Genomic DNA, 27,179 nt, shown 5'->3' with positions numbered 1-27,179 from the left:
CTAACTCACGATTAGAGGAGATTAACCCACCACTGCTATAAACTAACCCACGATTAGAGGAGATTAACCCACCACTGCTATAAACTAACTCACTATTAGAGGAGATTAACCCACCACTGCTATAAACTAACTCACTATTAGAGGAGATTAACCCACCACTGGTATAAACTAACTCACGATTACAGAGGAGATTAACCCACCACTGCTATAAACTAACTCATGATTAGAGGAGATTAACCCACCGTTGCTATAAAATAAATCACTATTAGAGGAGATTAGCCCACCACTGCTATAAACAAACTCACAATTAGAGGAGATTAACCCACCACTGCTATAAACTAACTCATGATTAGAGGAGATTAACCCACCACTGCTATAAACTAACTCACTATTAGAGGAGATTAACCCACCACTGCTATAAACTAACTCATGATTAGAGGAGATTAACCCACCGTTGCTAACCCAACTAACTCACGATTAGAGGAGATTAACCCACCACTGCTATAAACTAACTCACTATTAGTGGAGATTAACCCACCACTGCTATAAACTAACCCATGATTAGAGGAGATTAACCCACCACTGCTATAAACTAACTCATGATTAGAGGAGATTAACCCACCGTTGCTATAAAATAAATCACTATTAGAGGAGATTAGCCCACCACTGCTATAAACAAACTCACAATTAGAGGAGATTAACCCACCACTGCTATAAACTAACTCATGATTAGAGGAGATTAACCCACCACTGCTATAAACTAACTCACAATTAGAGGAGATTAACCCACCACTGCTATAAACTAACTCACGATTAGAGGAGATTAACCCACCACTGCTATAAACTAACTCATGATTAGAGGAGATTAACCCACCACTGCTATAAACTAACTCATGATTAGAGGAGATTAACCCACCGTTGCTATAAAATAAATCACTATTAGAGGAGATTAGCCCACCACTGTTATAAACAAACTCACAATTAGAGGAGATTAACCCACCACTGCTATAAACTAACTCATGATTAGAGGAGATTAACCCACCACTGCTATAAACTAACTCACTATTAGAGGAGATTAACCCACCACTGCTATAAACTAACTCATGATTAGAGGAGATTAACCCACCGTTGCTATAAAATAAATCACTATTAGAGGAGATTAGCCCACCACTGCTATAAACTAACTCACGATTAGAGGAGATTAACCCACCACTGCTATAAACTAACTCTCTATTAGAGGAGATTAACCCACCACTGCTATAAACTAACTCACGATTAGAGGAGATTAACCCACCACTGCTATAAACTAACCCACGATTAGAGGAGATTAACCCACCACTGCTATAAACTAACTCAGTATTAGAGGAGATTAACCCACCACTGCTATAAACTAACTCACTATTAGAGGAGATTAACCCACCACTGCTATAAACTAACTCTCTATTAGAGGAGATTAACCCACCACTGCTATAAACTAACTCACGATTACAGAGGAGATTAACCCACCACTGCTATAAACTAACTCACCATTAGAGGAGATTTACCCACCACTGCTATAAACTAACTCACTATTAGAGGAGATTAACCCACCACTGCTATAAACTAACTCACTATTAGAGGAGATTAACCCACCACTGCTATAAACTAACTCACTATTAGAGGAGATTAACCCACCACTGCTATAAACTAACTCTCTATTAGAGGAGATTAACCCACCACTGCTATAAACTAACTCACGATTACAGAGGAGATTAACCCACCACTGCTATAAACTAACTCACCATTAGAGGAGATTTACCCACCACTGCTATAAACTAACTCATGATTAGAGGAGATTAACACACCACTGCTATAAACTAACTCATGGTTACAGAGGAGATTAACCCACCACTGCTATAAACTAACTCATGATTAGAGGAGATTAACCCACCACTGCTATAAACTAACTCACAATTAGAGGAGATTAACCCACCACTGCTATAAACTAACTCATGATTAGAGGAGATTAACCCACCACTGCTATAAACTAACTCATGATTAGAGGAGATTAACCCACCGTTGCTATAAAATAAATCACTATTAGAGGAGATTAGCCCACCACTGCTATAAACAAACTCACAATTAGAGGAGATTAACCTACCACTGCTATAAACTAACTCATGATTAGAGGAGATTAACCCACCACTGCTATAAACTAACTCACTATTAGAGGAGATTAACCCACCACTGCTATAAACTAACTCATGATTAGAGGAGATTTACCCACCACTGCTATAAACTAACTCACTATTAGAGGAGATTAACCCACCACTGCTATAAACTAACTCATGATTAGAGGAGATTAACCCACCACTGCTATAAACTAACTCACGATTAGAGGAGATTAACCCACCACTGCTATAAACTAACTCACGATTAGAGGAGATTAACCCACCGCTGCTATAAACTAACTGACTATTAGAGGAGATTAACCCACCGCTGCTATAAACTAACTCACTATTAGATGAGATTAACCCACCACTGCTATAAACTAACCCACTATTAGAGGAGATTAACCCACTCTGATGGACGCCTTGAGAATTCACATTTTCACTTTGCCCTGTAGCCTGATAGGATAGAATACTAATACAGCCCACAAGTTCACAGCAACACAAGCTAGTGGTCTGCCTAGAAATGACTGGAGTTAAACATGAGAGAATAAACTGCGCTAGCAGACAAAACACAAGCACCAACACCCTGCCAGTCTGCGGCGCTAGATTTAGCTGCTAAACCTGGCTCGTCCTCCCTAGCTTGGAGGTGGTTTTGCTTTGAAGTGTTTTCTTAAAAGACTGCCTTCTGCAAACCAGGTCGAAAATCGGTTACATTTGAAAACAAAAACTTCTTTTACCATCTCTGATCTAACCTCCGTGCTGAATATGGAGATTATAAAAACCCTTAGGAAAAAAGCCCAAAACCAGCCAAGTACCTGTTGGACTGTAATCTGTGACTGTCGAATTCTGTGACCTCAGTGGGTCGTTTCTGAGATTTCTACTTGTGTGCATGGACATATTATGCAGAATATGTGTTGTGTGCAGTCATATTCTGACAGAGAGCCATTTTCAGATTATGTGACTGCACTGTTTCTTCTAGGAGTGTAGAGGGGTGACAAAATGTGACACCACCAGAAATACTGTAAGAAACAGTGCAATCATGTAATTTACAGTTTAAGTGAAATAGATCTTAAATTTGTTCAGATGTTTAAACATGCACAAAGTAAAATTATAACTTAAAAACTTTGAAAATGACAATAAATAACATAAAATATAAATATAATGAATAATGAATAAATATAAATAATGAATAATATAAATATAATATAATGATATATAGTACATTCATTTAAAATTTTAATTCAATGTAAAAAAGATACACGTTTGTAATGTCAGTAACACTTACACTGTTGCTTTTGTTTTATTTTTACTTAAATGCTTCAGTTTTAAGTAAATAAGTAGAGCAAGCCTTTGAAAACACATTTTCAAGAATTAAAAGCACTGTGTAATTCTCGTTATCGGCAGAATCCCAGAAAACATTGAGGGATCATTTTTTTATCAATATCACACACCTACCCACGGCTACTATAAATTAGTAGATTAAGATTAGAGGAGATTAACCCACCACTGGTATATAATATTCCCTCATATTGTTTTCAGCTTTGAAGTGTTCTTTGTAATTTACTTTTTACATTAATGCTTCCATTGGTAATTCTAAATTAGTCATTTATAATTTTATTTTATTTTATTTAGATTTGGTACAATCAATGTGAACAAAAATAAATGCCACAGGCTGTTTAGCTCCAATTTTGTTTCTGTGAAGTATCAGTTTACACAAGTTTGACCTATTTTTGTTTTGTACATTAAAACTAATTTGAAAGACCAAAAAGACAGGACGACTGATCCTGCTGCTATTTTGCTCTTAATTATGTTTGTGAATATATTGCACTCAGTTATTATATCAAGAAATGGATTGTTGCTGAATCTTTTACTTATAAAATCTGTTGTCCTTATGTGTCAGTTTCAATATCAATATTAAAACTAATCAATATTAAAACCACATTCAATTTATACCCATTTGATATTCAGTTTCTCAATCATATCAGCTAATTTATCACTGAATGTATCAATGCAGTCTCTTGGTGTTCTATGTGTTGAAGCTGAAGGAGTTTTAGGAAAGGAAGTCATTACTCCACACTTTACTCTCATCATGGATCATCATGAATCAACTGTTTTCAGGATGAAGAGAGCAGCATCTCCAGCCCCCAGCGCTGTGTCTATGAAGAGTGACCGGTCCATGGATCCTCCTTTACGCTTCAGCAGTGGAGGAGGAAGCTCTGAGTCTCGGTACATCACTGCACTCAGTAAACTACTGTTCTGAGAGTGAAGCTCTTCAAATGTGTTCCTGAGCTTTCTTAAAGATGTGGTGTGTGTTGGAGTTCAGTGTGTAAATGCTGGAGTTTTCACTGTGTTTAATGTTAACAGGACTGAAACACAGAGAGCAGTTTCTCCAGAGCCCAGCTGTGTGTCTATTAAGAGTGACCGATCCATGGGGAATCCTCCTGATTTCAGCAGTGAAGCTGTGACCTCTGACCCAAAGTGAGTGATACATCAAACCTACACATACACACACACACACACACACACACACTCACACACACTCTCACACACTCACACACACACACACACACACACACACACTCACTGCAGGTGATCTTCATGCTGTTCCTCTGCACTGGTTTCCACACAGGAGCTCAGTGTGAGGTTCTGAGTTTCTCTGTATTTAATGATCAGTGTACACAGCTGGGTGTGATGGTGAGACAGGTTCTAGATTAGACTGACTGACCTGAACAATGTTCTAGATCACTAAACGAGCTCACGGAGAGTCGGTTCTACTCCCTAAATTACAATATCAGCTATAGGGTGGACAGTTACACACATATCTATATATAGAGACAGTAGGGGGACGTGTTTGAGAGAAGAGTGGGGGTGTTTTGATGGGTACTACAGGGATGGGATGGGGTGGGAGGTGTTGGGTGATGTGAGGATGTTTAATGTTCATATAAACAGTTCAGTCGTTCTCTACAATCAGAATGAACTCTTATTCAGATTGGTGAAAATCTCTGCATGTAAACAGAGCTACTGAGAGTCAGAGCCAGTCATTAACTTAGATCATAAATGAGGCAGCTGTGCATGAAATTACACACCAGTGTTTCACATCCAAACCTTACAGTTTCTCATAGAAATAGGACAGTTAGTATAAGCAGGTGATATCAGTGATATAAGCAGGACAGTCAAAGTGGGCTTTGGGTCAATGGTATATGGGTTATAATGTAAGGAACAGATGGGTGTTCAGTCAGGCTGCTGTGTGTTCAGTTAGATTTACAAATGGATGAAATTCTACAGAATTCCACTCAGATTTAGTTCTTTTCAGAGCTCTTACCAGACGAGTAATGACTCAAACAAACACATTCACAACTTTCAGACATTTTTATCCTGAATAAACCCAAGAAATGATAGATTTGCTACGTCTGAAAACTCCGCTACCAAAACACACATGTATCTTTGTGAAGTCGTCTTTGTTTACATTAGTAGACGGTCGAGCTCTGTTTTCACCTTTAAGAAACATTTGGAAATGTGTGGCTTTAATTCAGCTTTTACTGAAGTTCAGTCTTTTAATTTGATCTGTTATTGTCTGTTATTCTTTATTTTATTAAAACTCTCAACTTTTATCTTCTGTCAATATCACTTGTGTTTGATTGTTGGTGGTGAGTGCAGATGTGAGCTGCTATATCAGCTGATTAATTCATGGACATCACAGTGTGGGTTTTCTATTCGTCCACAGCGTCCAGAAGAAGAAGATTGACAGAGAAAAACTGGAGCATATATTCAAGGTCAGTCCTAAACCAGTCACATGATGAGGATCTCCCTGATTTCTTTCATTTCTCAGTTTAAAGCTGCTTTAAAGTTTTGATACTTTGCTGATCATAATTCAGTCTGCTTCAGTTGCTGGTGTATTCTAACTGTAACAGTGTTCATATTAATACTATAAGATGCTGTTCAGTAACATGATGTTTAAGTCCTTTTACACATTACAGAATCACAGCATCCAGAACTCCTCCACTCCTCAGATCAGTGTCTCTCTTCTGTTTAGCAGATTGTTCTGTGTTCAGATCATCTCTCTCTGTAATGGTGCAGCTTTAGTGATTCTCTGATGTTTGTTCTTAATCAGGAGCTGCAGCAGAAATTTATCTCTCTAGTGGAGAACGAGCTGAACACATTCAAGAAGCTCCTGAGTCCAGATTACCCAGCATGCTCTGAGAGAGAGGTGGAGGATGAGGACGATCAGAGAGGGGGGAGAGAGGGGGTGCTGGAGATCACACTGCAGATCCTGAGGAACATGAAGCAGACAGACCTCGCTAACACACTAGAGAGCAGTAAGAGTTCTGGGTCATGACCATGGTTCCCAACCTGAGTGCTAATGTATTCCTCAGTGAAGTCCCGCTTTTCAAAGGGAATAAAAATCAATACTTCATTGGATTTTGCAATTATAGGATAATGTATCACAGCATCAACTGTAGTCCTTAAACCTAACACGTATTGATTTTGTAGAAACACCATTAACAGCTCTAAGAGCTCTACAGCTGCTACAGAAACAACACACTACAATCTTTATTTTTAAATGATTTATTCACTGTATCACAGAGTTGTTCTACACAGGGGTCTTTAATGCAGGATCACAGCTGATCACATGTTTCTATTGTCTTCCTCTGGTATCAGAATTGGCCCCAGCTTGTCATCGAAAGCTCAAATCCAAACTGAGGGATAAATGTCAGAGAATTAATTTAGGAATCTCAGGCCTTGGAAACTCAGCACTTCTGAATGAGATCTACACAGAGCTCTACATCACAGAGGGAGGGGGTGGAGAGGTCAATCAGGAACATGAGGTGAAGCAGGTTGAAGCTGCATCCAGAAAAAGGGCAGCACAGGAGACACCAATCAAATGCAACAACATCTTTAAACCATTACCAGAACAGAACCAGCCCATCAGAACCGTACTGACTAAAGGAGTTGCTGGAATTGGAAAAACAGTCTCTGTGCAGAAGTTCATTCTGGACTGGGCTGAAGGAGAAGTAAATCAGGACGTTCTCTTCATATTTCCACTTCCTTTTAGAGAGCTGAATCTGATTAAGGAGAAGATGCTCAGTCTGGTGAATCTTCTTCAGAGCTTCTTCCCAGAAACACAAGATTTAAAACCCAGACATTATAAGAGCTACAAGATCATGTTCATCTTTGATGGTCTGGATGAGTGTCGACTGCCTCTAGATTTCCAGAACAATGAGAACTTGGTGGATATAGAAGAAAAGACCTCAGTGGATGTTCTGCTGACAAACCTCATCAAGGGGAATCTGCTTCCCTCTGCTCTCCTCTGGATCACCTCTCGACCAGCAGCGGTCAGTCAGATCCCTCCTGAGTGTGTTGATCAGGTAACAGAAGTGCGGGGTTTCAGTGACCCTCAGAAACAGGAGTACTTCAGGAAGAGGATCAGTGATCAGGACCTGGCCAACAAAGTCTTCACACACATCAGGTCTTCAAGAAGCCTCTACATCATGTGCCACATACCGGTCTTCTGCTGGATTACAGCCACTGTTCTAGAGAGAATGCTGAGTGAAGCTGAGAGTGGAGAAACCCCCAAAACCCTGACGCAGATGTTCACACACTTCCTGATCTTCCAGATCAAACACAAGAGCCAGAAGTACGGTGGAGGAAGTGACCTTGATCCTCAGCAGACTAGAGGAAGTATTCTGGCTCTGGGGAAACTGGCTTTCCAGCAGCTCGAGAAAGGAAACCTGATCTTCTATGAGGAAGACCTAAGAGAGAGTGGCATTGATATTAGGGAAGTGTCAGTGTACTCAGGAGTGTGCACCCAGATCTTCAGAGAGGAGCATGAGCTGCACCTGGGGAGGGTCTTCAGCTTTGTACATCTGAGCGTTCAGGAGTTCCTTGCTGCTTTATATGCGTTTCTCAACCGAAAGATTCCAAATCAGCAAACCAGTAAACTCTCTAAGCTTTTCAGCAGGTCAACGATGACTGACTTCCTCAACAGTGCAGTGGACGAAGCCTTACAGAGTGAGAGTGGACACCTGGACCTGTTCCTTCGTTTTCTTCTGGGTCTCTCACTGGAGTCTAATCAGACTCTCTTACGAGGCGTACTGACACCGACAGAGAGGAGCTCTCACAGCAACGAGGAAACAGTCAAATACATCAAGGAGAAGATTGAGAAGAACATCTCTCCAGAGAAATCCATCAATCTGTTCCACTGTTTGAATGAACTGAATGATCACTCTCTAGTGCAGGAAGTGCAGAAATACCTGAACAGAGGTGGTGACCGTCGTCTTCATCAGGCCAGGCTCTCTCCTGCTCAGTGGTCAGCTCTGGTGTTTGTGTTGCTGAACTCCGAAGAAGAGCTGGAGGAGTTTGACCTCAGTAAATATGAGCCATCAGAGGAGTGTCTTCTGAGGCTGCTGCCAGTAGTCAAAGCATCCAGAAGAGCTGTGTGAGTATTTTCCTTCAGGCGTTTCCACAGTTTTTAATGAACTGCTGATGATTAGAACCAGTTTACAGTGAATCACATTAGTATGAATTATCTTGTGTGAGAGAGAGAGTGTGTGTCTGTGTGTGTGTGTGTGTGTGTGTGTGTGTTATTTCTGTTACCCAGTTGAAAATTAAGATTCAGCCTAATAGGCTGATATATATGAGAAGATATACCAATTAACTTTGTTCAAATCAGTTTCAGTTACTGTCTCTTTAAGAGAGAAATGAATTAATGGTGATAATAAGTAAACAGAGAAGATTGGAAGTAGTGCTGCTGTTCTAGTCGTTCATTGGGTGTCTAGTTAAGGAGAGCCAATAATATGAATAATATTCAGGCATTTCATAACACCACTAAAATCTGTCTCAGAGCTGTTGGTGAGCTGCAGGTCCACGTTGTTCACAGTAAAATGGGTCAGCATGTGGAACTGGAGCTTTCTGCATGTTTTCTATCTCTATATAAAGAAACTCCAGGACTTTAGACGGACGCTGTATTTCAGTTTAATTCTGTTCTCTATTCTTTATCTGTCCATTCAAATCTTCCTCTTTCAGTTTATTGTAAAATCTGTTTATTCTTCATTTTTCAGACTGGCTTCATGTAATCTTGGAGTAAAGACGTGTGAAGCTCTGGGATCAGTTTTAAAGCTGGAAAACTCCTCCCTGAAAGAGCTGGACCTCAGTAACAATGACCTGCAGGATTCAGGAGTGGAGCTGCTCTCTGCTGGACTGAAGAGTTCACACTGTAAACTGCAGATTCTCAGGTCAGTGTTTCTGTCAGTTCATTCTGAAATGATAAATGTGAAGATGTGAGATGTGAATTAATTAGCTATGACCTAAATGAATGGGGCACCACCTGTAATTCTCGCCCAGGACTGTAGATTTTTGGTAACTGGTTGGTTCAGTTTAGACTCCACCATAAATAAAACTTACCTTGATTTGCAGTTCAGTTCTGAATTAAATTCAGTCTCAATTCAAGAGGCAGTTTTCTCGCTCCAGGGACTCAATCTCTTTGTATACACTCACACAAGAGCCAGTTATAATTAATAAAACATTATCATAGAAACATGTAATAATGAGAGAGATCATTTCAGGATCACAGTCTTGAAGGTAGGCATGAGTTTAGTGTATCAACACTCACCCCACAGGACGTTATTCCTGAGATAGTGGTTAGAATAGTAATAAGGTGAGTTGTTTGGAGAAGTGCACTGACTGTTGGATTTGATCACATGGACAGCTACTGCTATTGGCTAGAACTAGACTGGTCTGACTGATCGCTGTTAAACGAAGGTAACATGATCGGTGTGCAAGACTGAACAATCTGAATGTAACGTCCCTGCTCAAGTTCAACTCTAGGCACCAGTAGTTTGGGTCTGGAGCTTTGAAGAGAGACCCAAAGGTCGGCTCTAGACAGAAGGTCCAGTCGAGACTAGGCTTCGAGGTGGAAGGAACGGATCCCTGAGGAATGCTGTTGCACCTCTGATCAGACCAGTAGGGAAGCCATCCTGCGTGGTAGAGCAGCATTCACAGGCTCTGTTCAGGTGGAGCAACACGGCTGCTATGGATGCTTGAGTCTTCTTTAGGCAGGATGTGACAGTTTCATGTAGACTTGTTCAAAGGTTCGATTGGCTGGTGTTCGTTAGAAATCTGACAAAATCTAACGTGAAAACTAAACAAGACGAACAGAAGAAAAACTAGACAAACTACTTATACAAAATACTTATTTCACAAGTTTGAGGCTTTAAGTTGTAAATAACCGTTTTTTTTAGCTGAGGCTTCTTCTCTTCTTCTTCTTCTGGAGCTCCGTTCTTTAAGCCAACTGGAACTTTAACTCAGGCCTTGACCTTTCTGTCTCTCTGTTCCTTTTCTTTTCCCACCGTCTGACACACAGGTTTCTACCCTCTTCTCAGCATGTCTCGCTGACGTATTTACACTAGCTGAGGTTTTTCTTGAGGAAATAGTGAAGCTCTTTTGTAACTCGTGCTGCAGAAGAGCGTCTGCTAAATGTCTTAAATGTAAATGTAAATGTCATCACCACAAAGACTGTGACCTTCTACATGAACCAGAAACCCTGGCTGAATGCAGAGGTGCGTTCTCTACTGAAAGAAGGATGCTGCCTTCAGGTCCGGCGACTCACATGAACTGAGGAGGGCTAGAGGAGAGCTGACTGCAGGTGTTAAGAGGGCCAAAGCTGCATATGCTCAGAAAATCCATTCCTGCCCCCCTCAGGCAGGAGGCTGCAGAGCATTAGGTGTTAAATGAACAGACTGAGAAACAGCTTCATTCCAGAAGCTGTAAGACTCCTAAACTCCTCCTAGCCAAACACACTGCACTGACACTTTGAGGACACTGAGACACTTTACCCACACTAGACACTTTATGTTTCCACTACTTATTCATTCATGCTGCTACATTCCTTTCACAGTGTGATCAGACTGCAGCTACTTTTTCAAATGTCTTTGCTTTCTCACTTTCCTAATTATATCTACCCTTCTTATATTCTAGATTTTCTTTTATTATTATTATTTTATTCATTTTATTGCTCTTTTGGTGTAACTGGGACCTTGAGATCGCAATTTCATTCCACCTCATGTACCACATGTGATGTGAAAGCCAAATAAACTTGCAATATTGACAGGCGTGGTGGATTGAAACACATCTCAAAAATCTTGAAAATAAGTAAAGTAAATAATCGTACTGTGAACTAATAAGATTTAATAAACAAGTAATAATACAAAATCATTAAGAGTAATAAATCATCATAAATAATACGAGAACACATGAATAAGAGTAATACACTGATTATTCTGGTGGAACCACTAGAAAAGAACTAAGAAAAAGAATCTATGATGAGAAATAAAGCAGCTAGTTAAATAAAGAGGTTATTTTACTTCCTCTTCAGCTAGAACTGTTAAATGCTAAACTCTATTAACTCGTAAGTTAAGTTTTCCCTTTTTATGACAGTTTTATTGACGAGCTAGGATCCAGTGCCCTCCGATGGATCGTGTTGGTTGTCTAGTTTAACGACCTGAAATGATTAATGCATGTGATCCAGTACTCTCCTACATTAGCTTTAGGCTAACACATTATTTACTGTTAGACACTCCTTATTTTTACTGTCAGAAATGTATCACTTTCTCTTTAAGTGTATTCTCAAATAAAATCTGTTCATTCTTCATTTTTCAGACTGGCTTCATGTAATCTTGGAGTAAAGACGTGTGAAGCTCTGGGATCAGTTTTAAAGCTGGAAAACTCCTCCCTGAAAGAGCTGGACCTCAGTAACAATGACCTGCAGGATTCAGGAGTGGAGCTGCTCTCTGCTGGACTGAAGAGTTCACACTGTAAACTGCAGATTCTCAGGTCAGTGTTTCTGTCAGTTCATTCTGAAATGATAAATGTGAAGATGTGAGATTCAGAGCTTTACTAAGATGTTTTTATATTAATATACAAGATGAAGTTTCTAGTGAAGGTCAGAGTTCACTAACCGAACAAAGACCAACTCTCTAACGTCTGCAGTCGTCTTTAGATTGTCTAGAAAGATTTCTGATCAGGTCTTTCTTCCTCATAAACACATTGCAGCAGAAATGGGAGCGCTTTAACAAACCAAGAATTATTCATTAATTACTAAATATTTGGGTCATTGATTTTATTAATTTATTACTTAATTAATTAGCTATGACCTGAATGAATGGGGCACCACTTGGAATTCTCGCCCAGGACTGTAGATTTTTGGTAACTGGTTGTTTCAGTTTAGACTCCACCATAAATAAAACTTACCTTGATTTGCAGTTCAGTTCTGAATTAAATTCAGTCTCAATTCAAGAGGCAGTTTTTTCGCTCCAGGGACTCAATCTCTTTGTATACACTCACACAAGAGCCAGTTATAATTAATAAAACATTATCATAGAAACATGTAATAATGAAGAGATCATTTCAGTATCACAGCCTTGAAGGTAGGCATGAGTTTAGTGTATCAACACTCACCCCACAGGACGTTATTCCTGAGATAGTGGTTAGAATAGTAATAAGGTGAGTTGTTTAGAGAAGTGCACTGACTGTTGGATTTGATCACATGGACAGCTACTGCTATTGGCTAGAACTAGACTGGTCTGACTGATCACTGTTAAACGAAGGTAACATGATCGGTGTGCAAGACTGAACAATCTGAATGTAACGTCCCTGCTCAAGTTCAACTCTAGTCACCAGTAGTTTGGGTCTGGAGCTTTGAAGAGAGACCCAAAGGTCGGCTCTAGACAGAAGGTCCAGTCGAGACAAGACTTCGAGGTGGAAGGAACGGATCCCTGAGGAATGCTGTTGCACCTCTGATCAGTCCAGTAGGGAAGCCATCCTGCGTGGTAGAGCAGCATTCACAGGCTCATTTCAGGTGGAGCAACACGGCTGCTATGGATGCTTGAGTCTTCTTTAGGCAGGATGTGACAGTTTCATGTAGACTTGCTAAAAGGTTCGATTGGCTGGTGTTCGTTAGAAATTGGACAAAATCTAATGTGAAAACTAAACAAGACGAAGAAAAACTAGACAAACTACTTATACAAAATACTTATTTCACAAGTTTGAGGCTTTAAGTTGTAAACAACCGTTTTTTTTTTAGCTGAGGCTTCTTCTCTTCTTCTTCTTCTGGAGCTCCGTTCTTTAAGCCAACTGGAACTTTAACTCAGGCCTTGACCTTTCTGTCTCTCTGTTCCTTTTCTTTTCCCACCGTCTGACACACAGGTTTCTACCCTCATCTCAGCATGTCTCGCTGACGTATTTACACTAGCTGAGGTTTTTCTTGAGGAAATAGTGAAGCACTTCTGTAACTCGTGCTGGAGAAGAGCGTCTGCTAAATGTCTTAAATGTAAATGTAAATGTCACCACCACAAAGACTTCTACATGAACCATAAACCCTGGCTGAATGCAGAGGTGCGTTCTCTACTGAAAGAAGGATGCTGCCTTCAGGTCCGGTGACACACATGAACTGAGGAGGGCTAGAGGAGGGCTGACTGCAGGTGTTAAGAGGGCCAAAGCTGCATATGCTCAGAAAATCCAGGGACATTTCTGCCCCCCTCAGGCAGGAGGCTGCAGAGCATTAGGTGTTAAATGAACAGACTGAGAAACAGCTTCATTCCAGAAGCTGTAAGACTCCTAAACTCCTCCTAGCCAAACACACTGCACTGACACTTTGAGGACACTGAGACACTTTACCCACACTAGACACTTTATTATGTTTCCACTACTTATTCATTCATGCTGCTACATTCCTTTCACAGTGTGATCAGACTGCAGCTACTTTTTCAAATGTCTTTGCTTTCTCACTTTCCTAATTATATCTACCATTCTTATATTCTAGATTTTCTTTTATTATTGTGTGTGTGTGTGTGAATCCTACACTGACATAAAGATTGTTACTCTTGAAAATAAGTAAAGTAAATAATCGTACTGTGAACTAATAAGATTTAATAAACAAGTAATAATACAAAACCATTAAGAGTAATAAATCATCATAAACGAATACGAGAACACATGAATAAGAGTAATACACTGATTATTCTGGTGGAACCACTAGAAAAGAACTAAGAAAAAGAATCTATGATGAGAAATAAAGCAGCTAGTTAAATAAAGAGGTTATTTTACTTCCTCTTCAGCTAGAACTGTTAAATGCTAAACTCTATTAACTCGTGGGTTTGAGGCACGAACATACATCAGTAACATGTAGAGGATACAGAGACAATTACCCACCAATTAGGGTGCTCTGGAATGGGCACTCTTCTGCCCTCCAAAGAAGGGGGTCTAAGTTAAGTTTTCCCTTTTTATGACAGTTTTATTGACGAGCTAGGATCCAGTGCCCTCTGATGGATCGGGGAGGTCGTCTAGCTTAACGACCTGAAATGTTTGATGCATGTGATCCAGTACTCTCCTACATTAGCTTTAGACTAACACATTATTTACTGTTAGACACTCCTTATTTTTACTGTCAGAAATGTATCACTTTCTCTTTAAGTGTGTTCTCAAATAAAATCTGTTTATTCTTCATTTTTCAGACTGGCTTCATGTAATCTTGGAGTAAAGACGTGTGAAGCTCTGGGATCAGTTTTAAAGCTGGAAAACTCCTCCCTGAAAGAGCTGGACCTCAGTAACAATGACCTGCAGGATTCAGGAGTGGAGCTGCTCTCTGCTGGACTGAAGAGTTCACACTGTAAACTGCAGATTCTCAGGTCAGTGTTTCTGTCACTTCATTCTGAAATGATAAATGTGAAGATGTGAGATTCAGAGCTTTACTAAGATGTTTTTATATCAATATACAAGATGAAGTTTCTAGTGAAGGTCAGAGTTCACTAACCGAACAAAGACCAACTCTCTAACGTCTGCAGTCGTCTTTAGATTGTCTAGAAAGATTTCTGATCAGGTCTTTCTTCCTCATAAACACATTAATCAGAACCTTTGGACTCTACTGAACATTCAGTGTGTAGTGATATGTATGATTACTCACTCTGACCTCACAACACATTCTGAAATTAAAACTGGTTTTATAGTGTTTAATGAACCCAGTCTGACCTAACAGCTCATCTGTGATCCAATCAGAGGCTTTTTCTTAGTCTCCTTTAACTCATTATAATCTGCTCCTGTTATAAGTGCAGTAATATGCTATAAGACAAGTATCATAACAAGAAGCAGTTCTACATGCCATATGATCTGGAAACACGTCTTTATAGAGGAACATCATAATCCCTTTATAATGTTGTTATCATGGCAGTTATTGGTAATAAACTGACTGACTTTATTAAATATTAATTAAGTCAATATTTTAACATGAGAATTGGTGAAGGTTTTTATATTAAGACAACTTAATTACAGTGTGGCTAGCATACTGTACAATGTGTGTCACTGATCACAGTACACTATATGTTGAAGTAAATGCAGGCTAATGATGCATTCAGCTATTTTAAGTTGCACCCATTGCTGACACTGATGTGCAAATGCACACAGCCTGTCTAGTCCCTGTAGAGAAGTATTTCCTATAGACTCTCTGAAGCAGATCAACATAAATCTTTGGCACCATGCCTAATGCCAAGTGTCCTCTGGAATGATGGTACACCAACCAGAAATTGTGGTATAGTTTGGGGAGTTGAGGATGAGATGGGGTGGTGATCATACAACATGACCTCACTGAGTGCAATCAAATCCTCACAGCAATGCTCCACAATCTAGTAGAAAGCCTTCCTGTACAGTAGAGACAGTTACTCCAACAAAAGCAGGATAAACTATTTTAATACCCTTGATTTCAGAAGAGACAGTGAATGAGCAGGTGTCCCAATACTTTTGTCCATATAGTGAATGTAAAATAGCACAGGATGGTTTTCTACCAGAAGTGACGAGTCAAACAGTGATGTTTGTGTTTTAGCAACAATTTTTGTGAATCAGCTGCAGGAGTGTATTTCTGCATGTGCTTCTAGAGGCAAATAGACTGAAAACTGAATTTACTGTTTTTACTGCTTAATAATGTAGTAATTATCAGCCAGATAATCACCAGCAACTGTATTTAAACTGTGTAATAATAATAATAATAATAATAATAATAATGTAGTAATTATCAGCCAGATAATCACCAGCAACTGTATTTAAACTGAGTAATAATAATAATAATAATAATAATAATAATAATGTAGTAATTAGCAGCCAGATAATCACCAGCAACTGCATTTAAACTGTGTAATAATCATAATAATAATAATAATAATCTCTCTCTCTCTCTCTCTTTCTCTCTCTGTCTCTCTCTCTCTCTCTCTCTCTCTCTCTCTCTCTCTCTGTCTCTCTCTCTCTCTCTCTGCAGAGTGTCTGGTTGTATGGTCACAGAGAAAGGCTGTTCTTCTCTGGCTACAGCTCTGAGTTCAAACCCCTCCCACCTGAAAGAACTGGATCTGACCTACAACCACCCAGGAGAGTCAGGAGTGAAGCTGCTGTCTGCCAGACTGGAGGATCCACACTGCACCCTCACCACACTCAGGTATCAACAGCTGTTCAGTGGTGTGTGTGTGTGTGAGTGTGTGTGTGTGTGAGTGTGTGTGTGTGTGTGTTTTATTGTTTCTATGATCACAATGAACACAAACTGCTCTCTGAATAAGCTCTAATTCTCACACTTTCTGAAAAACACACAGTGCATCCAATAAGAATGAAACCCTCTACATCTTTTCTACAGCAATAAAAACATGGTAGCTTACAGAAAATACTGATGGATTCTACACACTGATCTGATTGAATGCGTGCAGAATAAAGAGGCATGCACTTTGGAGGCAGATTTACACGAGTAAACACATTCAGTCTATTTACATTCTGCTAGGGGGTCTGTGAGTAGAACTGGATTAGAAATATGTTGAACTGATCAATATTATTGAGGATTATATAGACTTAAAACCATCTGAAAACCTCTCAGTACTAATGAAGGACTGCTACAATTATAAGAGTAGACACTCTTAGATTTAATGTTAGAAATAAAAACAGAACATAAAACCAAGCTCTGATCTGAAAAGCTAACAGGTGTGATATCACAGCTTTTAAAAACATCACAAGAACTCAGCTGACTTCCTAACTCTGACATGTCACTGTCAGACTCCTCCAAAGTACCAGAATCATCTCCAAGTGCTTCTCTGTGTTTTCACCCCTGGGAGCTCCCTGTGTCCTCCCACCTGGACGGCTCTCTCTGAACATCCCTAAAACCCAGGATAAAAGTGGGGTGTAAAAATCACATTAAGAGACAGAAAAATGGTAAAACAGCAAACAGGGGACGCAGCCTAAAGTGCATAAAAGCATGAAACACCGTCTCCCTCTGAGAACAGAAAGGACGGTCCTGTGTGAGCTCAGGATTTAAAATAGAAATAAAAGAGTGGACAAAGACAATGCAGTGTAAACCCTCCACTGGAGGTCCACCACTTTCTTAGTTAACGGTGGTTTATTCAGAGCATATAACCCTGCAGACCGAGCACAGCCCTGTCTGATTCCTCTAGGAGCTGTAAAAGGAGCACAGGAACCACTGTTCACTTTAAGCACACTTTCAGTGGCACTATAAAGAGCCTTCACCATGGCTATGAATCCTGGGTTGAAGTTCTCCAGACTTAGAAGGGTCAGGACGGCTCTCCTACAGCCCAGGAGAAGCTTCCCCTCAGTAACACTGACCCAGAGCACCTCAAGTACATCCTGAAAACATCATCCCCTCTCTGAGAGAGGAAGATCTGCTGAGTGTGTTTAGGAGAAGCTTCACAGTGTGTTCAGTTATCAGCTAAATATGAACACAGCTGCCACACCCTGAGAGAGGAGAGTCCCTCACCACTGTACATATATTAATCCCATTCCTTTATGAACTCTCTGTGTATATATCTATAATTCTATAATTCTATTATCTGTTATTCTGTTATTATTGATTATTATTCCTTATCCTTATTATTTTAATAGCAGTAATAGTAGTTTTCATTCTGTTACTCACAACAACTGTTATTTACAATTTATTCAATGAAGCCAATTAAACTGAACTGAGAGAGAGAGAGAGAGAGACTGCCCTGATCTGTGTGTGTGTGTGTGTGTGTGTGTGTGTGTGTGTGTGTGTGTGTTTAGAGTGGAACATGGAGGGAAGATCAGAATCAAACCTGGACTAAAGAAATGTAAGTTCACACACACACACACACACACACACACACACACACTCAGTGCAGTGTTCCTCCTCTAATGTCTCTTCTTGTGTTCAGACGGCTGTGATCTCACACTGGACCCAAACACAGCACACACACGTCTCTCTCTGAGTGAGGGGAACAGAAAGGTGGTGTGTGGAGAGGAGCTGCAGTCGTATCCTGATCATCCAGAGAGGTTTGATGAGTATCTGCAGGTGATGAGTAGAGAGAGTCTGACTGGACGCTGTTACTGGGAGGCTGAGTGGAGCAGAGGAGGAGGAGCTGCTGTAGCTCTGACTTATAAAACCATCAGCAGGAAAGGAGGGAGATCAGACTGCTGGTTTGGAGAGAATGAAGAGTCCTGGAGTCTGATCTGCTCTGATGAAGGTTTCTCTGTTCATCACAATAATAACAGAACTGATCTCCCTCCTCCTCCCTCCAGCTGTAGGAGAGTAGGAGTGTATGTGGACTGTCCGGCCGGCACTCTGTCCTTCTACAGCGTCTCCTCTGATACACACACACTCACACACTCACACACACTCACACACTCACACACACTCACACACTTACAAACACTCAACACCACATTCACTCAACCCCTCTATGCAGGGTTTTGGGTTTATTATGGCTCCTCAGTGAGTCTGTGTAAGATAGAATAACCCTGTGTATGTGTGAGAGAGAGAGAGAGTGTGTGTGTGTGTGTGTGTGTGTGTGTGTGTGTGTGTGTGTGTGTGTGAGAGATTGAGCGACTGCTTCTTCCTCATTGTCTAAAGGGTTCAGTTCTCTAAAGAACAGTGAGAAATCAGTCTGACATCAACAACAAAAAGTATCATTTTATAGATCTTATCAATATTGTTTGTTTATATTAAAGAAATGTACAGTTTGATGTAGAACCTGGATCATTTGTTACTAAATATTTGTAAATAGTATTAGTATATCAGTTTCTCCATTTTAGTGGTTTTCTGCTTCTTATTGTCTCTTTACCTTCAAATAAAACTTTGAATAATTTCTAAATATGTTTTTATTCTTAATAAACAACTAATTTTAATCAGTGTGAGCTTATTTGGAACAGGGGCGAGTTTAACGTCTACAACATGTGCCCATTAAGCACAGCCTGACTTTCTGCTTTTAGAGATGTCATTCTTCATTTTAAAAGAGAAAAAACAGCACGCATGCGAGACTGTGTATAGCCAGTTCAGCCAATCACGGTTCAGCTCATCCTCGTTCAGCATAGCCCCACCCTGAGCGTTCATCTGCACGTTCTGATTAGCTGGCTGCTCCTCTGGGACGGGATTGGGGGCAGGGTTTGGCCCCATAGGGGCTGCGGGTTTGTTGGGCGGAGCTGGAACCGCGGTGGGGCGTGGAAGTAGTGAAAAGTAGTGGAAGTAGAAAAGTAGTCACTGTGCTGTTTGCTGACACGGTGTGTACCACACTCAACATGGACCAGTGGAAGCGAAAGAAAGAGTTGTCTCAGGAGATTAGAAAGAAAATTATAGACAAGCATGTTAAAGGTAAAGGTTATAAGACCATCTCCAAGCAGCTTGATGTTCCTGTGACTACAGTTGCACATATTATTCAGAAATTTAAGATCCATGGGACTGTAGCCAACCTGCCTGGACATGGCTGCAGGAGGAAAACTGATGACAAATCAAAGAGACGGATAATATGAATGGTAACAAAAGAGCCCAGAAAAACTTCTAAAGAGATTAAAGGTGAACTTCAAGCTCAAAGAACATCAGTGTCAGATTGCACCATCCGTCGTTGTTTGAGCCAAAGTGGACTTCATGGGAGACGATCAAGGAGGACACCATTGTTGAAAACAAATCATTAAAAAGCCAGACTGAAATTTGCCAAACTACATGTTGACAAGCCCCAAAGCTTCAGGGAGAATGTCCTATGGACAGATGAGACAAACTGAAACTTTTTGCCAAAGCACATCAGCTCTATGTTCACAGACGGAAATCTGGCACAGGGTGTCTTGAATCTGTGCAGGGTACAATGAAATCTCAAGACTATGAAAGGATTCTAGAGAGAAATGTGCTGCCCAGTGTCAGAAAGCTTGGTCTCAGTCACAAATTCATGGGTCTTGCAACAGGATAATGACCCTAAAAACACCCAAGAATGGCTAAGAGGAAAACATTGGACTATTCTGAAGTGGCCTTCAATGAGCCCTGACCTAAATCCTATTGAGCATCTTTGGAAAGAGCTGAAACATTCCGTCTGGAAAAGGCACCCTTCAAACCTGAGACAACTGGACCAGTTTGCTCTTGAGGAGTGGGCCAAAATACCTGCTGAGAGGTGCAAAAGGCAAACAGTTACAGGAATTGTTTGATTGCAGTGATTGCCTCAAAAGGTTGTGCAACAAAATATTATAAGGGTACACCAGAGGGCCAATGGGGGTTGATAACTCATAAAACATTGATATGGGGTCAGGCCAGTGGTCACGCACCTCAGTGAGTTCTGGGCCATTTCAGCCCAGACCAGATACCGGGACCAGTCGCTGGGGTGGTCGTGGCAGTAGAGCTTGAGGTGAATTGTTCCCCCCCGTTCTGATACTATGTTCTCCGGAATCCTGAATCCTGACCTTGTCTGGGGGGGACCTTGTCTGGGGGGCACTTGGGGGGCATGGTGGTGCGCGTGAGGGCCTCTGCTATGTCATTGTCCAGGTCCCACTGAATCACAGCAACTGTTACACTCGACGATAGGATGCATGTGCATGTGCAGTCTCTCCCTCATCCACCGACTGGTAGACGTGAGAGAGAGCGCCTGCCTTGGTATTGCGGGAGCCCGGACGATAGGAGATTGTTAACCTGAACCTGGCAAAAAGCAGGAACCACTTAGCTTGCTGGGGGTTCAGACATTTGGCCTGACGAAGATATTATAGGTTCTTATGGTCTGCCCAGACTAGGAAGGGGTAGACAGCACCCTCTAACCAATGATGCACACTCCCTTAGCACCATTTTAACAACTAGGAGCTCCCTATCCCCTACCCCGTAATTCTGCTTGGCCCCCATGAGCTTTTTGGAATAGAAGGCTACCGGATGGAGCCTGTCGCTCTCCCCATGACATTGGGAGAGGACAGCCTCCACCCCGACGTGAAAGCGCGTTTGAGCGCTTGGAAGGAGTCCTCCGCTGTGGACGACCACATGATGCGCTGGGGGGTTCCCTTGAGCGGTGATGTGATAGGTGCTGCCAAACTGAAGTCCCGAATGAACCTGCGGAAGAAGTTGATGAACCCTAAGAAGCGCTGGACCTCCTTCACGGAGCCAGGTGACGGCCAATCTAGGACCGCTTGAACCTTGGCCTGGTCCATCTGAACCCCCCGCTCACTAATGATATATCCCAAGAAGGGGATTTCGGAGACATGAAACACACTGAGTTTTTCCAGGACCAGAAGAATGTGACAAACATGCATGGGCAGGTCGGGGATTACACTAGAATGTTGTCCAAAAACACTACCATGAAGCGTCCGAGGCAGTCTTTGAGGACATTGTTATGAAGGCCTGGAAGACGGAGGGGGCATTGGTTAATCTGTACGGCATAACCCTGTACTGGTAGTGCCCCCTGGTGGTCATGAACGCCATCTTCCACTTGTCCCCCTCCTTAATGTGTACTAAGTTATATGCGCTGCGCAGATCTAACTTAGTAAAAGTCTGGGCTCCCCGCAGCTGTTCGAGGGCGGACAGGACTAATGGCATAGGGTAGGGATATTTCTTAGCAATAGCATTGAGAGCTCTGTAATCGATGCATGTCCTTAACCCCCCTCCCTTCTTCTGGATAAAAAAGAACCCTGAAGCCACCGGAGACTAGGGCTGTGTGATGTATCCCTCAGCTAATGCTTCTGTGATGTAGTCCTCCATCGCCCGCTCCCCTTCCCCCGTGAGGTTCTTATGGTCTGTCAAGACTAGGAAAGGGTAGGCAGCACCCTCTAACCAAGGGGTAGATCTGAGCTTTGGGCAATGTGGCACCCTCCACTAGGTCTATGGCGCAATCATATGGGCGATGGGGGGGAGCTTAGTAGCACTGGATTTACTGAACACGTCCCACATGTCAGCATACTCTGAGGGCAGGGTTACTACTGTGGGGGTTATGCTGGCTCAACCAGGGCAGACCTAGGATCATTGTATCATTGTGTTCAGAAACCGGGAGACCAGTAGTGATGCCACCTCCTGGTGGAGGAAACTGGCGGCTAATTTAACCCTGGTGGTGACGTGGGCGATAGGCCGGGAACCCATGGGTTGCCTGTCCAGGGTGGTGATGCGGAGAGGCCTCGGGAGCGGCTCGACTGGGATGTTCAGTTGGTCCACGATGTCTGCTCGCAGGAAGCTGCCCTCCACACTGCAATCGGTTAACACTGCAACGATAACAGACTGGCACTGGTAGGATATCACCACTGGCAACGTGATTGACCTAGAAACAAGTTCCTGGATGGGAACACTCACCACATTAGTGTAAGGACCCCCTTCCTCATGCCCACCGGTAAAATGGGGTGATGCTATGAGAAGTCGTCGTTTGCAGTCCTTACGTCCCAGCAGTATTAGCAAAGACACTCACAGCTCCTCCTGCTACGTTCCTCCAGGGCGAGACGACCGATGTCCACCTCCATGGACAGACCGGTCTGCCTATTGGGACTGGCTGCAGATCCCCCAGCCCCACGTGGTCTGGGCTTGGTAGGTGACCTAGGAGCTGATCTAGCCTGATGGCGAGTGCAATGAGTTTGTCCAACTCCAACGACTTGCACCGGCACGCCAGCTTCCGCTGCAGACGAGGGTTAAGCCCGTTGTGGAACAGAGCCGCCAAAGCCGGCTGGTTCCACCTGCTGCGCGTATTGGGCCACCGACCTGGCGCCCTGCTCCGTCCGCAGCAGGAGGTCGCCCTTGGTGAGCCCTTCTTGGGGGTGTTGGAACACTGCCTTAAAATGTTTAAGGTAGTCCGAGAAGGGCTTGTCGCTTAGCTCTTCCCAGGTGGCTGTTGCCTAACCAGAGCTTTCCCCGCGCTATGCCAACCGGATACGAACTAAGGGGCAAGGTGGCAGGACTGGGAGAACTAGTGGGCTCTAAAGAAGACTGGACAAGTTGCACCTGCACCTGGTTGGGTGACTTGTTGCTGCTGGTCAGCCTGTTGCTGTGCCAGGTGACCAAGAGTCTCGGACACAGTCTGCAGAGTGAGTTGCTGTTGCCCCAAGAATTGTCCTTGGGCACAAACAACCTGATTCAAGGCTTTCATCCCCGCTGTTGGAGGCTGTCGGCCGAGAATTCTGTCATGACTGGCTAGGTCGTGACTAGGCGGGATGAACACTTGAAGGGATGGTACGATGCAAGAGTATTTATTAAACAAAAAGGTTATAACATAAGAGAAAAGCAGCAAAGTACAGGGCCAAACGGAACAACCAAACACAAATGTGACAAATGAACTTGGGCAAAACAACAACGCACACCTGAGGCTGGTGGAACTCTTGGAGCTAGGCTATGGTGGGTGGAAACAATGAGGAGGGATAACAAATACCAACAGGCAGTGCCTAGGGGGGAATGAAAAACTACGACGGTGCTCGTCAGGCGCTAGAAAAACTAAAGGACGTAGGCTAGGGAGCTGAGAGATCAGCTGCAGAAGCAAAAGGCAAAAATACTGAACAGACCTGATACCAGCTCGCTCATGAACTTGAATACAACTGTAACCATGAAGCCCACGGGGTGCCCACGGGGTGGGCACGGGGACGCGGACCTGACAGGTACCAACAATTTTGTCTGTGTATATATATATATATACACTGCTCAAAAAAATAAAGGGAACACTTAAACAACACAATATAACTCCAAGTGAATCAAACTTTTGTGAAATCAAACTGTCCACTTAGGAAGCAACACTGATTGACAATCAATTTCACATGCTGTTCTGCAAATGGAATAGACAACAAGTGGAAATTATTGGCAATTAGCAAGACGCACTCAATAAAGGAGTGGTTCTGCAGGTACCTATGCTTTCTGGCTGTGATGTTTTTGATCACTTTTGAATGTTGGTGGTGCTTTCACACTCATGGTAGCATGAGACAGACTCTACAACCCAAGTGGCTCAGGTAGTACAGCTCATCCAGGATGGCACATCAATGCGAGCTGTGGCAAGAAGGTTTACTATGTCTGTCAGCGTAGTGTCCAGAGGCTGTAGGTGGCTACAGGCTGGCTGCAGGCCAGTACACCAGGAGATGTGGAGGAGGCCGTAGGAGGGCAACAACCCAGCAGCAGGACGCTACCAATGCCTTTGTGCAAGGAGGAACAGGAGGAGCACTTCCAGAGCCCTGCTCACAGCCCAACACCGTGCAGGATGCTTGGCATTTGCCAGAGAACAAATACAAATACATGCACTTTACTTTACTTTACTGAGCACATGTGACAGATGTGACAGAGTCTGGAGACGCCGTGGAGAGCGATCTGCTGCCTGCAACATCCTTCAGCATGACCGGTTTGGCAGTGGGTCAGTAATGGCGTGGGGTGTCATTTCTTTGGAGGGCCGCACAGCCCTCCATGTGCTCGCCAGAGGTAGCCTGACTGCCATTAGGTACGAGATGAGATCCTCAGACCCCTTGTGAGACCATATGCTGGTGCGGTTGGCCCTGGGTTCCTCCTAATGCAGGACAATGCTAGACCTCATGTGGCTGGAGTGTGTCAGCAGTTCCTGCAAGATGAAGGCATTGAAGCTATGGACTGGCTCACCCGTTCCCCAGACCTGAATCCGATTGAGCACATCTGGGACATCATGTCTCGCTCCATCCACCAACATTGCACCACAGACTGTCCAGGAGTTGGTGGATGCTGTAGTCCAGGTCTGGGAGGAGATCCTCATCAGAAGCATGCCCAGGCATTGTAGAGAGGTCATACAGATACGTGGAGGCCACGCACAATATTGAGCCTCATTTTGACTTGTTTTAAGGACATTACATTAAAGTTGGATCAGCCTGTAGTGTGTTTTTCCACTTTAATTTTGTGTAACTCCAAATCCAGGCCTCAATTGGTTAATAAATTTAATTTAATTTGATTTTGTTGTCAGCACTAGGATGTGTTATTTGAGTGTTCCCTTTATTTTTTTGAGCAGTGTATAATATATATATGAATTGTATGTTAAAGTATGTTAAGATTATAACATATATTGTAATATAAGGATGATTATATAACAATATATTATTCTATTATAGAATTTTAAATAAATATCTGGGGGTTTTCAGTTAAATATTAATGAGTATTGATTAGTGTAGCTTCAATGAATGTTACATTTGTTAAATCTTTTCAATTAACCAATAAGTCATAAAAACAAATATATTAATATTTATTATGTGGACACATATATTTTCTTTGCATAAAGATTTGAAATGCATCCATTTGTGGTCCCTGGTTGGACAGATGCCCTGTGCTGGGTGGAAGCATTTGTAAATCTCAAATATCACAGTGAAAGAAGCTTGGAAACATATGCAGTAATTCAATGAATGTTGACTTGAGACCGATAAAATCGCTCCAAATCAAATGTTTTGTAATGTGATTATTTTTTTTTAAAACATGAAGTCAGCTTAAGTTCTTTCTCATAAAACTAAAATTATCCATCCTGAGAAAAAAAAGGTTTAGAAAAGGATGCTTTTCACAATAGCATGATATCAAAGCAGTATTATCAGAAAACAGAAAAAAATGAAGTTTAATTAAAAACTTTTGAAAACTATTTTTATAGTTTCATTTTCAGTGGAACATATGAATGCTATGTTTTCACATACCTACCACTGACACTGCTCACTTAACACTGTTGCAGTTTACATTCACTCATAAGTTAGGTCAATATAAATAACCATCCAGCCTAGATCTGCCATTCAGCTGCCAAGATTGTTTGAAGTGTTGCAATACATTTTGCTGCCCATTTTGCAAGCCTGTTTGAAAAAGTAAAAAATGGAAATAAAAACCTAATCTTGATTAATTTAGCTGTTCACGCTAACATGTATTTAGACCCAAACATTTCTGGTTAGTTTTGCTTAAATTGTTTATTAAATTTTGGAATATTACTAATAATGTATGGGTAATTACGTAAGATTTAACAACATTACCTTAAACTGGTCAAATGAAGGTGTGTCAGCCCAGCGGCCGGTTCCCTGGCACTAGCGCTTGACGAGCGCGGTTTTGGGGTGAGGTTTTGTTTTGCTAGTTTCATTGGTTTCTTTGAGTTCTAGCCTTCCTCCCTCTGTTTGATTTGCCCATTCTCGCTTTGCTCCCGGGCTACATTCCAGCCTCAGGTAGTCTTCCCAGGGTAAGCCTCAATTCTGTTGTCACCTGTTTGTTTTCTGTTTCCGGTTTATTGGACTCTGTACTTTGCTGCCTTGTTTTGTTGTGTTTGTTTATTTGGTTTCATCATTAAAGACCATATTCTTGCATTGCTCTGTCCCTGCGAGTGTTCCCTTGTCTCGCCTAGCCAGCATGACAAGGTGTAGGTCAAGTCAAGTCAGATTTATTTGTATAGCTTTTTACAACTGTTGTCGTCACAAAGCAGCTTTACATATTTAGTGCTTAATAAAGAACAGAGACAGAGAAGAAAGAAGGAATAACATGAAGCGTCAAAGACCCCCGTGAGCAAGCCAACGGTGACAGTGGCAAGGAAAAACTCCCTCAGACCTGGAGGAATAAACCTTGGGAGGAACCAAGACTCACAAAGGGGACCCATCCTCCTTTGGCCAGACTATTTAAACATTAATGATAAAAATTACCAAACCAGGTACAACAGAAAGTTAATAGTGGTGATATTAATAGTGTCAGACAGGCACGAGTCCATCTAGGTTTCAACACGGCCACCAAACAGACAGCAGCGGCAGGCAGGAGAGCCGCCGGTCCGCCATGGGTGGTGGCGGGTGGTGGGGCCCCCTGGCCAGACTGGTAGGTGG

The 27,179-nt window shown here is 42.1% G+C and overlaps 2 protein-coding genes across 4 annotated transcripts in view; both read left to right on the top strand.

The window, feature by feature from the left end:
• Positions 1–27,179, top strand: part of LOC140569658 (uncharacterized) — a 71,299-nt gene that overhangs the window by 19,383 nt on the left and 24,737 nt on the right.
• On the top strand, positions 4,195–19,168 carry LOC140569975 (NLR family CARD domain-containing protein 3-like). Of its 3 annotated transcripts, XM_072692586.1 has the most exons (11): positions 4,195–4,376; positions 4,515–4,628; positions 5,875–5,923; positions 6,262–6,466; positions 6,810–8,586; positions 9,209–9,382; positions 11,805–11,978; positions 14,657–14,830; positions 16,447–16,620; positions 18,222–18,268; positions 18,353–19,168. In XM_072692586.1, the coding sequence occupies exons 1-11, from the start codon at positions 4,240–4,242 to the stop codon at positions 18,931–18,933; spliced, it is 3,606 nt and encodes a 1,201-aa protein (XP_072548687.1). In that variant the 5' UTR covers positions 4,195–4,239; the 3' UTR covers positions 18,934–19,168. The 3 variants fall into 3 exon arrangements, with proteins under 3 accessions (XP_072548687.1, XP_072548684.1, XP_072548686.1); XM_072692583.1 differs by lacking the exon at positions 14,657–14,830; XM_072692585.1 differs by lacking the exons at positions 4,195–4,376; positions 4,515–4,628; positions 5,875–5,923; positions 11,805–11,978; positions 14,657–14,830 and having other exon boundaries at positions 6,232–6,466.

The sequence above is a fragment of the Salminus brasiliensis genome, chromosome 1, assembly GCF_030463535.1.
Source record: "Salminus brasiliensis chromosome 1, fSalBra1.hap2, whole genome shotgun sequence".
Classification (NCBI taxonomy): Eukaryota; Metazoa; Chordata; class Actinopteri; order Characiformes; family Bryconidae; genus Salminus; species Salminus brasiliensis.
The sequence above is the reverse complement of the archived record's forward strand: the minus strand, read 5'-3'. Positions and strand labels throughout refer to the sequence as shown.